Source organism: Synchiropus splendidus, chromosome 14, assembly GCF_027744825.2.
Source record: "Synchiropus splendidus isolate RoL2022-P1 chromosome 14, RoL_Sspl_1.0, whole genome shotgun sequence".
In the NCBI taxonomy this organism is placed as follows: domain Eukaryota; kingdom Metazoa; phylum Chordata; class Actinopteri; order Syngnathiformes; family Callionymidae; genus Synchiropus; species Synchiropus splendidus.
Window position 1 is genome coordinate 14702725 of NC_071347.1, and position 12813 is coordinate 14715537.

General features: G+C 43.9%; 1 protein-coding gene across 8 annotated transcripts in view; it reads left to right on the forward strand.

The window, feature by feature from the left end:
• The window catches only part of mef2aa (myocyte enhancer factor 2aa), a 66607-nt gene that overhangs the window by 14579 nt on the left and 39215 nt on the right, over positions 1-12813 (forward strand). For all 8 annotated transcript variants that reach the window (XM_053886678.1, XM_053886677.1, XM_053886680.1 and 5 more), the window contains exon 2: positions 7438-7644. In XM_053886678.1, the coding sequence (XP_053742653.1) occupies positions 7591-7644 (54 nt within the window). In that variant the 5' untranslated portion in view covers positions 7438-7590. The remainder of the gene's footprint in view (positions 1-7437; positions 7645-12813) is intronic.

Genomic DNA, 12813 nt, shown 5'->3' on the forward strand with positions numbered 1-12813 from the left:
CAAGTCAAGTATTTTCTTAGTGAGAACACTTTCATCCGGTGGGGTTTTCTTTCCTTTTGATGTCATTTTGGAGGTGATAAGTAGCTTTCTGTCTCCTGGTTCCTGTCTTACAGCACCATCCCCCTGTCTGAGTAAGGTGCTAGCAGCGTGGAGGATTGTTTGAACTTGCATTGATCCAGTGAGGGATTACAGCTGGGTCATTGGAGAGTTGGATTGAGCCACCAGGCATTGGGGCAGATTTACAGTCGCTGTCTGCATGTCTGCCATTTCACTCCATTTCTGTTTGCATCTGTCAATATGGTCCATAATCCTTATAGAGTGGTGTAGGCATTTTTCACAGCTGGAGGTCACGCTGGATGTTTATTATGAAGTGCTTGGAGACCTCAGCTACCTCTGTAGCTAGACAAACTCAATAGCATCGGTTTCACTGTCCTGCAAGGAAGGTAGTTAAAGAAGTAGTGGTTAGTACTGCAACAGCGCAACCAGAATGGTCTTGGGTTTATTCTGTGACATACAGGTTTGGGGGCACGCAGGTCCTTCCTGTATGGAGAGTACACTGTACACTACAATAGGAAGTAAATTAAATTCAGTCTCCAAAATTAACCGCTTGGTTTAAGAATTTTTTTAAATTCTCAATATAGTCAATATATTTTAGGCAAAAAATGCTGATATAAAAAAAAATAAACTAAATAAAATTAGGGTTGTCCCCAGTGCCCTAGCGCTGTAGGAGCCCCCTACAAGAGGATAGGCTATAAGAGGAGAGACTGCATCCCCCTACTATGGTAAAAGAAATCCAAGGGAAAACCCTGGTATCAATAAAAAAAGATGTTTATCCCTAAAACTCAAGATTCACAATTGGCACAGATCAGGTCTTAGTTCTCAAGAAGAATGTGAAGGTGGCTAGGTCCAGGCTGGCCACTTTACTTTTTCTTTCTCAAAGCCTCCACTTTTGTCTGGCTGTACAGTAATGGTGCTTATTCATTATGTCTCATTAGTTGCCGAGGAAACGGAGGTGAGTGGAGGTGTTGCGCTGGTCCAAAGGCGGCAAAAACAATGAGAGAAAGAGTCAAAGTGGGCAAGAAAGAATAGACTGCTGAGGAAAGATGGAGAAAGTGCTTGTTGAGGGATCAGCCATGTGTCAGATTAGCATCAGGAGACATTAACACTAGTGATGCTGCCGGGGCCACAATCCTGCCTTTCACTGCTGGAGAGGGAGATAAGCACACTCTCACAATAGGGAAATGGGAGAAAGCGGGAGAGGGCTGGCTTGCCTCCACTCCCCTCAGGCCAACAGCCCCATTTACAGGTGCAGCACCTCCTGATGAAAGCAAGAACAAAGAGGTTGGATGTTCATTTCCTGCTGCGCTTGTGTCAGGGCTCCATTGAAACAAATTAGTAAAGCCGTGGATTTAGCTGCTACGCTAACAGCTCCAATGCGCTGCGAGCAAATCCTTGCCGAGCCACGGTGTTGACACTTTAAGTTTAATACACTTTCAGATGTCATGGATTTTGTTTTTCGCCGAATCCCATTAAGCAACCACATCAGATAAGTGTGTGATGATGAGCCAAAAGGTTTGCCTTTCATGTCGTTTCAGGTGGCAAACAGTAAATCATGACACAGCTGTTTAGCGAAATAAATGTATTGACAGAGAGTCATGCTTCATGTCTGCATGACTAAAGAAAATGAAATATCGAGTAACGCTGGGAAGCAGGTTTTGTTTATTTATTGTGTAATTTTGTGTTGGATTATAACATAGCTATACAGATATAGCACGTTGGATTTAATTTATCTGACCTTTTAAGTCAGTCCGTCCAGTTATGGTGCCTCCTCCTGGCATGTTTGGGTTGTGTACAGCTATGAAAACACACAATTACTTTTGACTTACTGCAACAACAACTGCAACAACTACAACATTTATTCAGTTGAGGCTGTTCTCAGCACTAGAACATCAATTAATACACAATCAAACTCTCTGTTGCGAGCAGATCATCTTCACACTTCTCGGTCATCTCAGCTTGACGTTCTCCGCACTCCCCTGGCTGCTCATCTTCCCTCACAGGCCTCTCATTTCTTCCCATTTGCTTCTACATGCTTGCGACTGAACCCCCACCCCACCCACGCACTCATGCAATGAGCCGAATTAATCTGTTCGATTACGTTGTTACAGGCTGTTACAGAAGAAACGCCGGCGTTACAGAAATCCCGTTTTCTCAGTGGTCCACTTGTAATGTAGCACCCAAAAAGACTGACATTTAGACTCCATTTAAGCTGGTATGTACCTGACCTTTGCTGCAGTTTTTCGACGGAATACTAGCCTACTTACTTTAAATCATACATTGATAGAAAATATTTCAAAATCACTAACTGAACTGTTTTTAAGCATTTACTGTTGTTATTCTGTCTACAAACTGTATGGCCCCCTTTTTGTGCGGAATGCTGTTAAGTGGGTTTTTTTTTCCACCAAGAAAAACAGGAAAAGGGCTCTATTGTAGTAGTTATTGTGGATTACAAAGCTAGCTGTGCTAGCTGCTGACTTGGTAGACGATGGGGTCTTGTTTGTTTGGAGTGACGAGATAGTGGTGTTGGTTGTTGAACTGAATCACATCATGTTCCCTCCAACCATTAGTGCGACGATGAAGCCAGATTTAGAAATAATGTATATCTAAGAGGTAAAAGCCTCCTACTTAAGAACTGTTCGAGGAGCTTGTCCTGGTTCATTCAATGCTAAGCGGCTGGCTGTGAGCAGAATGAGAAGCCTGTATAATGATGCTTCCTGTAAACACGATAAGTACACCAGGAAAGCCACAATAGATGAGACCATGTTGTTGTTTAGTCTCAGACCAGCCGTCAGAATCAGCGTGGTAATAGGGGGAAAGAACATAAGGGGCTGGGTGTCCCCTAGGTTCTCCCAACCATCAGACCACTGAGACGTGCAGACACGTCCTGAATAACAGGAAGTGGAGAAGCAGGAAGTTTAAGTCTTGTCTGCCCTCCGATTCCGTCTGTGGTGGGATTCTACGGGCCAACGCAGCTTTGCAGGAAGTGCAACTGTCACGGCTGTGCTCGAAACTTTGGCTGCTCTCCATCACCTTCAAAGAAACGGAGGCGTGCTTGCCTCACAACGTGGGTTTGTTCTTTAGCACAAGTCAGATAGGATCATCTTGTTACATGTTGGTGGGTGCAGATGAAAGATGTGCCACTCTGGATTTGTCCTGATGTGGATGAAAGTGTTGAGCTGCCAAAAATACAGTTACCAGCTCGATCTTGGATACGACTTTTAACTTGCTTTTAATACATTTTGGAACATGACATCATCTTGTCCTAGACCCTCAGAAACTTTTTTTCTGTGTAAATTAGTTCTCTTCTCTGTGTCTGTTCTCATCCTCTTTAAACCAGTGAAAATATATTTCTTGATCAGAAGCAAGAGAAAAGACTGATGTCTTCAATGGTTCTGGCGTTTGCGAACAATCTCCTGCTGTTGAAGTAGAACGAGCATGTTTTATTGATTGTGAAAGACTGTCATCAACCCTCCCAGCGTCTCACTGCTGGGCCCTCGGGGAGGAGGTGGCAGACCGGCCGGCTGTCACTTGACCAGTCTCACCTCCTACTGAAGGAGCAGTTGGAGTGTGTTCAGCAAATTGTAGACAACCAACAGAATGTTGTTGTTGCGAAAACACACCACGTACACATCGACTTTGTGTCCAGTTACGCAATTGTTTCCGTGGCAACACCTGTTTCTCCCACTGAAAGTAGAGTCCGACTCGTGCTTGGACATATACATCATGCCGGGCATCTTCTGTAATGATCTATGATTCATTATAATTGACAGTATGTGTTCTATAACCCTGCCAGTGACTAACAGACTGATAGAGCTTTTTGTTGCTCATTAGGCCCCACAGGTAAGAAAATCACACGATTAGAAAGTACCATAGAAATAATAAAGGCTCTGTTGTTGTCAGGGGAATTTTGCTTTCACTTCTATCCCTCTGACTTTTTTATCTTTTATTCTACACCAGCTCTTGACTGTCATCAATGTCCTGCAGTCGTATTTTCACTTCACTTGGGCAACAGCTAGACAAGCCGTGTATTTATCTTCAGTGGTCTTGTGTTCTCAAAGGACTTCCAAAAAAGGCCAAACACAGACCAGCATCTCAGCTGTAAGCATGTCATCAAAACCAAAGGAGACTTGGAGCGATTTGAGAGCATGTTGTGCTTGAACTAACAACATGAGGGGTGATATAATTTATGAGGAGGCAGTTGAGTGTCCTGGTCTATCTGGAACCCACACTGCACAGGTTCCTCAACTTTAACTTAACTCTTGATCTTTGCTTATCTTAATCTCCCATCAAGGCTTACTCATTCCATATCTTGTTCACCCTTCCCAGCCATACCTTGTTTCCTCATGGTCTCATTTACCACGTCCATGAGCCTCATTGGTTGTCAATCACTTCTCCCTTCACCTGGTATCTCATTCAACAGTATTCTGTGTTGAACATGGTCACTGTCTCATCCTGACATATCCAAACCTCTGGCCTCTCCAAATGAGCTTGTCCATTCAGCCATCAACAAGCTGAGCTTTGTCATCTTTGCGTACTGCCAAAGATTTTCCAATGGAAATGTTATCTTCTCGCTGGCCCTTTTGCTGTTGTGTCAACAGGGCTTACTGACTAAGTGACCTTAACTGTTCTGTAATTTACCAGTTTGAGCTCAATAAAGCTGAATCTCTCTACTATTGGGGTATATCGACTCAAAGTCAACTTTTTACTCTAGCAAGGCACAGTATTGACATCTTTCTGCCTTGTACTTTGTGTCTGGGAGAAGATATTCCTGATGGATTAGTTCCATAACTGAATTGGTGCTACATTCAAGCAGCGACACACCTGCGATCTGGAAGCCTTCTGAGCTTGTCATGTCATATTTGCGTTACTGAAATGTCACAACACAGACTTGTTGAGACTTGAACTGTCCAGACGTGACAGCTCCACCATGGAGACACAAAATAATATATGCAAGTGCAAGCATTTCAATTCTTTATGATACTCCGGCGGCGGGACGGGTCAGGACTCCAGACAGGGTTTGATCAACATGAGGATGGTTGAAAAGTTATTAAAAGTACCATGTTCCATGTTCCATACATTTCTGAAGGATAGGCATCTGTTTTCATAATTGTCATTATGGTTATTTTTCTTTCTTAAAAATGCAGTCTGATGGCATCACAATGACAGATTGTGTTTTTGGCTCTAAAAATTTTAAAGTAAAATAACTGCTGCTCTACATTTATTTTTTTTCTGGGTTCTCCCCTTGAATTTTTCTCAGCATTCTCTTGGGTGTCGATTAGTGAATGTTGTATGTCCTTAACTGTCCTCCAGTCTTATTTAAGAGGAGTCATTGACAGAAAGCAAAGTAGCGAGTCACAGTTAGACTAGATATCCATCCAGACACTAGATATCCATAAAAACAATGTAAAACTCCACCTACTCTGGGAATATCCTGGTGTACTGGGTTTACATCCCCAAGTGCTGGGGAGATCCCTGAACTGTCACCATCTACTGTGGAAAACAATGTCTGTTTATTTTTATCTTTGCTAAAGCCTTGAAAATGCATGACATCCTAACAACTGCTACATAATAGTAGCTCGAATTTAGCCATAACCAAACGCTCAAGCAGACGCAAATTGTTAAGTGACAGTCGAGAAGTTTTCATTCCATGTAATCTATGTCGAATCACGAATGTCTGTGCCCAACGCATCTCTGTGACTATTAAAAGCAAGAATGTCGTTGTTCTCTGGTAGCCTGGTATGATGTGGTCTAGGAAAGTACTTTGCGTGGGTTCAAATGGTCACTTTCCTTGCTCAGACAACGGGTAGTTAGCGCGGTGATCTCAGCCAAGTTTGCCTCCAGCGGAGCCCCAATTTAAACTGCCAGACACCGTAAGGCTGATCCATCCGTAACCCATAATCACCATGTGCTCCTAGAACTGGTCATTTTCATTTTCACTGCCTGTTTGGCCTCTGGCCTCCTTCTTTCGCAAGTGCTGACTCCATCTAATGGACTGCGCTGTTAACCTTTCTCTGTGTGTACTCGCGGGGGAAATGTAGTTGTTTAGACACTTTATATTTGCTGGGTGTTAGTGATGGATGTGCCTTTGGGGACGGCCTATATTTCTTCTTTCAGAAAAACACATTGGACAGGAAAGATGTTCTGGGAGGAATAGAAAAAGTAGCCAGGTTACAAGCTCACGGGAATACGACTCTCCCACCTGTCTCATCAGAATGCTTGTCCTCTCACTCTGGAGATTTCCTCTCCAGTGTAGCTCAGACTGGGCCCTCTGTTAATCATCTTAAGAGCAAAGCTGGCATCAGGGTGGGTCAGGAGAGGAAGGGCAAGGAATTGTTCTGCTGCCTCTCCGTGGAAGGGAGACACAGTGGATCGATTTCCACCTCAGATTCTTCAAGAAATATCAGCTACAATATCATTGAAATGAGAAGCCCTGGCATGTTGCTATTTTATAGCCATTTTCCTTATAGTAGGGTGGTGTCAGTTTAATTCCTGACTTACATGCACTGCATTTAAAATAGAGCAATTCTATTTTGTAGTTTTAAAAACTAAAACGTGCAACAGGCCGAGCTAGGTAGCAGAGTTAATGATTAATCTGAAGCTAATCAACCAGAATCTCTGGTTTAAGTCTTTACTACCGTAAATTCTGCAATATACAGAGCACTGGAATACAAGCCACAACCGCTAAATTTAAAAAGGAAAATTGATTTTGTTCATACATAAACCGAGGGGCTGCAGGTGCAGTGGTGCTGTCTGCGGCGTAGAAAGGTCAGTGGCACTTAAAAATGCATGAGGATCGCTTATAAACTAGTCTTGAAAATGGGGTCTGAGACTGATTCATGACACAAACTTGGCAGGGATCTGAACTTGAATCATTCTGCCAATGTAATCAAGCTTATCACATCTTTTATTTACATGAAAGCGCTCAATATGCGCTGTTTCCGCCAAAGTTCCACCACAGTCGGTCTCAGCTACTGCCTCGGGCGAAAACTGCGCTTCGGATCGCTTTAAAGTAAATAAAACGCCTGTCATTTCATTGGTTTTGATGTCATGAGGCTCAATATTTTTGCGGCATGACACTGTTTAGCTTGTAAAAATCCATATATTAGCTGCGTTGTTGTGTAAGCCGCAGGGAAAAAAGTAGTGGCTTATAGTCTGGAATTTAAAGTACTTTAAAGTGAATAAATGCCTTTGTGCCAGCTGTTTGTATGATGCATTTTACACAGTTCAAGAGCAGGCACTAAGGGCAGGACACGTGGGTCTCACACTCTTGGAAGAACACTTACCGTCTGTTTTTTTTTTTTTTTTGTGCCAGAGGGACACGTCACGGCATGTTCCCTTAACTCCGATTTTACATCCCTTTTTTTCCTCTCCTTGCAGAACAGTGAAGAGTGTCAAGAAAATTGAAGAGTACATACGTGAAGACAGACGGTTGCACCATGTGCTAGGAAGGCAGCGGGACAAAAGTGTTGCTTCACCGATATCGTTCAAGTGTCCGAGAGAGACGAGGAGGAGAAAAAGAAAAGCGCAGAGATGGGGCGGAAGAAGATACAGATCACCAGGATCATGGATGAGAGGAACAGGCAGGTGAGTGTCAACATCAAGCAGTTTAATGTAACAGGTCTGAGATTAAATCCTCTTATCTTGTTTCCAGTGGAACTGTTGTGTCTTTACTGTCCGTCTGCACCTGTCTGAAGGTTACATCACTTCTCTTTTCCCGTCACCAACCTGTACAGACATAACTCGAATGTCCCAGCCAGCCGAGCAGGGACCGTGACATCTCTTAGTCACTCATATTTGCAGACACAAATCCACACCACCCTACAATTTCTGGAGAACTTGATGAGGCAGCATGGCATGGGGGCCCTTCATGGCATAGGCGTGAACAGAGGGCGATGAGAAAAGCAGCCAACCGCCTGCGGCCTCCCCACAGTGCAGGGCTTGTCCCCCGGCTTGGTACCGTTTGGCCCCGTTGCTGTCGCACTATGTGTTTGCAGCTGTTTGGTAGTAATTAGGAGCGGCCACGGCAGCTTCACCCTCTCATTTGCAGGGTGGGTCAGCGGGACACGCAGCACCCTTCTCTGCCATGGCTGCATTTCTTCGGTCTAGCCACAGACAGAGACGGAATCCAGTCTGTCTGCTCGCGTTAAATATAAAGTCCAAAACAGCGAAACATTTTACAAAACTCCAGTGTGTGTTCGCCAAAAACAGCAGGTGTGGTTGTCTCGGAACGGCACATTGCAACAACAATGTTTTCGATTCAACATTTAGACTTTTTACCTGCCATGTCTTATCCATCCGACCATCCGTTTGTCCGTCCGTCCATCCATTCACCCATCCAGGCATCCATCCAGCTATCTGTCCGTCTGTCAATATCCATCTGCCCATCAAGGCCATCGGGCGGTAGTCTGCGTTAAGAGGTCCTCACATGACACTGAGACATTTCCAAGGACATGCATGAGACTTAATCTCCCTGATGTCTCCTTGGTCTGCCCCTGGACCTCCTCCACCTCCACTCCTGATTAAACACTCCACTAACTTTGCTTCCTGTAGAAGAGCAGTCTGAAGGTCCTGCACAGTAACTTGCTTTCATCTCACTGGAACAACAAAGAGCTTCTGACTACAGGTCAAGGTGAATCGGGAACTGCCCGATACGGAGTCCTCATTATTAAAGATGCTTTGCAGATCTTTCTGTCAAATGTCTCCCTCCTACTTTCCCTCGCTTGTGGACAAGACCCTGAGATGCTTCGTCTCATGGACGGAACAATGATGAAAAAAAAAACAAATCCAGCCTTATTCTGCCATCAAATTCAGTCATACTTTTATGTAAGAAAATGCACCCAACATAAATTTCCCACTCCAACATGACCAACAAAGGGAGTAACATTGTCAAGCTAGCACAAACCAGATGAGGCTTGAAAAAGCTTCACGTGAAATTGGGGATGCTCAATATTTTTCAGTGGACCTCGGTTGGCACACGACCTGGAGACCCCATGCCGAACGACAGAACATGTATCAAGATGAAGACAGCAGCTTCGAGTCTGCAAGTATGAGTTTAGATCAGGGGTGTTGAGGAACCTGATAACCTCAGCGGCTCATGCTGACAGAAATCAGCTCAGTGGACTCATTATCAGTGTAGCACCTAGTTCTGGGTGTCAGGCGTCTGGAGTTATCATTGAACTGCCTGTGGTTGTCGCAGAAAGTAGCAAACCCTGCTCTCCTAATTTGTCTGCAAAGTTTGGTGTTGGCACTAGATTTTCAAATGTCTTACAGTGTAATTAGCGAAAGTTCATCAGCGGAACACAGAGCTGGTGTTTTAGCTGGCTCAGCAGTGGCATGACAATAGGGCTCTGTGCTCAAGTAGAGCTTTGGTATGAGCGGATGTATGCGCAAGTGTCTTTTCTTTTATCCCCCGAGGGGCATGGAGCTCACTCTGCCAATTCCCCCGAGCTCGCCGCTAACCAAGAAGGAATAGCCATTAGCATATACTCCCCTATTGTCAGGAGACAATTTGAATCTTCATCTACGTCACTGAGATGAATGCACCGTCGAATAAAGAAAAGTCATTAAGCCTTGTAAGAAGGCTGCTGTACAGCTCTTGCCTGGTCATCATGGATCTGTCCGCTGTTTTGGCAAAGGTTATAAGTGGGCAGTTAAATGCTCAGGCGCGTAATCCGAACACCTTTCATTATATAAGCGTGGCAGTGCAGAGTTGTGCGTGCAGAGAAGTGTGGCGCTCTGCTGCGTGCCTCTGCAGAGGTGGACGGAGAAATACTTGAAGGCAGCAAAGTTCCCGTCATGCATACTGTAAGATGGTAAAAAGCCAGTTTGTGAGCCATCCTCTGCATAAATGATGACTCTTCATCACAGAGCTGAGCGAGATAGAAAAGAATGCTTGATAACAGCAGGATAACAGCACCATCTTTGATTTTGCTGTGATGCTGTATTCTCCACAGTAGGGCTGCAGATTTCATGCTACGCTGTTATCATCTTGAGTGATCATATTTCCAACACTCTTCAAGACACATATTAGGAGAATAAAGGAACCCAGCTCCTGTTTTTTTTTTTTTTTTTTTTCGATGCAGGCAAACCAACGTACCTGAAAATGCAGAATTTTTCTTTCTATTGTGATTAGTTTGCTAAAAAGCTAAATTACAATTAGTGTTTTTAATGTATATAGTTGGGATTATATATACAGTATATATATATATAAAATATAATATATATATATATATACATTAACACAGTTCATTTTAATTCAATTGTAGCAAAATAAAAAAAATATTAATTATCGTGCCATAGATTATTATGCAATGAATGCAGGACAATGAAGGACAAAATATATTTTATAGTAGTTCTAATGGACCTAGACTGTATTGTATTTTCACATTGTTAAATTATGCTTAGATCAAACATGTTTATTCTAAGTGTTCATGTTGCTATGGCAATGCATCACAGAACAAAGAGCCTCGACAGAATTTCTGCGTTCATATTTGTCAGTCAGTTCATGAAGCAGTGAGCTCTGTCAACAGTACCTCAAAATGTTTGTCGGATAAATGCCAAACTTGTCACTCTCTGAAAACTCTGGTTCTTGAACGGGACTGGAGGTTCAAAGTTGACATCTCATTGGTTAAAGAGGGTCGAATTTTTGACCAAACATGATTCGCTCAAGAGCTTATATGCAGGGAAGCGGTTGTGTGTGGCTTAGTGTTGCCGGGCGCCGTCCTCTGGATGCCATTAAGCGGCTCACTGGGGGTAATTGCCCAAGTCATTAAAAGTTTGATGATTTGGCTGCCGGGCGGAGGCTTGCCCGCCCTTGCTGTGGCTCATTTTGAATTTTGCACTTCACAAGCCTGTAGGCAGCTCTGTCTCTCCAGAGAGGCGCTAGATCCTCCTGTTTGCACTTTTCAGTCCTGGAGTTTGATTCAGCTCCTAAAAAGGTGAGCAGAGATGGATGTAGATGTGATATCCAAGAAGAGCAGTGTTGACCTTATTGCCTGCTCTTTTGTTTTAAAATCACCGTCGATGCTGGCCCTTTTCTAGTTACTGTAGGTTTGAAGGTCAACTCCACCCCGGACAAGACCCCAGTGCACTCACTTGTCCACATGGACCTCCTGCGGCTCTCCGGCAGAGATGATCCGGGGCGACAGCCGTGGTGTCCCTGGCTTTGTCTCCCAGGCCCGCACACTCTGGCACTGCAGAACCAGGGCAGCAGCCACAGGGCCCCGGTCACTCCGCCAGCTGGTGCCAGACCCCACTGTCTCTCAAGCTTGCTCTCATGTCTGCCATGGGGAGGGGGGCATCAAAGCTGACATGAGGTTCTAATAAGGCTGCAAGCCCCTCTCAAGGTGTTACTGACTCAAGCAGCCGCTGTCAGGCCTCGGACACAGCTGCACTTCACTCCCAAATGTCTTGTTTGTCATCTTGGCACCTCTGCCCGAGGACAGGAATTGATAGACCATTTGATTGACACCTTAACCTCAACTGCGTGCTGTTTCCGTGCAGCAGAGTGCAGCTACCAGGAACAAAGGGCTCGTACAAGGTTGAATACAAGTGAACAAATTTCAAAGCAAAACGGGGTGTGAGTACACATGTTGTTTTTCCTGTACTACTTGAAGATTGTGGTTATTTGTTGGGCTGTGTCAGTCATTTTCAACATGCAACACAATACAATCCACCGCTATTGTGTTCATGAATATTTGGGTGCACCCAAATGCGGGAATTTGAAAGGAAGAGAATTATTATTTTTCCGTCCTCCGGAGTGCATCATCAGCTTGACTGAATGTAGAAGGATGTCAGTTGACTGTTGCTGAGGAGGAAAAAGAAGAGTAAGTGAAACATTTTGCTCTTTTTCTGGAGGGTTGTTTGATCAAGACATCATTATAACATTTCCCTTGCATGGTAATAAAATAAATCTAGTGATGCATATAAAATTCGGTGGACACTATTCAGTTTCGGTGGTGAATTATTATTATTTGAAAAGCATGAAAAAAGTCTGAAACTTATAAAAGTGTCAAAAATATTATATCATCCAAACATTAACTTTCTTTGTAAACATGGAGGTAAAATATGTGCTCAACTATTTATGCAACATTTAAAAAAAATAGTTAAAATCTATTTTTGGATTATTCGGTATTGTTTGGTATTTGGCCTGGTGACTTTGCTTAGGGTGCAGCCCTAATTAAATCCAAATTGTTTTCAGGGTAGGCTTTGTGTTTTCTTTTAAATTATTTGGGCACAATTTCCTTACATTGAGTATGATACATTTCAATTCATTTTGTTCAGTACAGGGCAGTTTCCTCCCTCCATATTCACCTCTTGGTCCTGTAAAAATATCAGTTGCTCCTATACTGGGATACATCTAGAGTAATATACATGCCATTATTTAAAAGCACAGCAAGCAGATGTTGTTGCTGAGGTGTGTCTGGAGAACAGGACAGGTCTCAGCGCTGCTGCTGAGGTTGAAATGAAGCGATGCCTGGGTCAGCAGCGCTTTACTCAGCACTCTGCCACGCATCCACGTGGAACAAAGTCCTGGCTCGGTGTCTCATCCCCGGCTTCCTGCTGAAAGGTGACATCTCCAAGGCTTAACCGCCACATTCATCTACTAAAGAGTGCACAATTTGTTAATCATTCCCCCTCGCATGGCGGCCTTTATTTCGGTTGGTTAAGCAAACAACCAAATATCCCAGCAGTGAATGAGTGAGGGCTGCTCTAAACTGTTGCAGGGATGTGTGAAGTCCGCCACGGTCATTT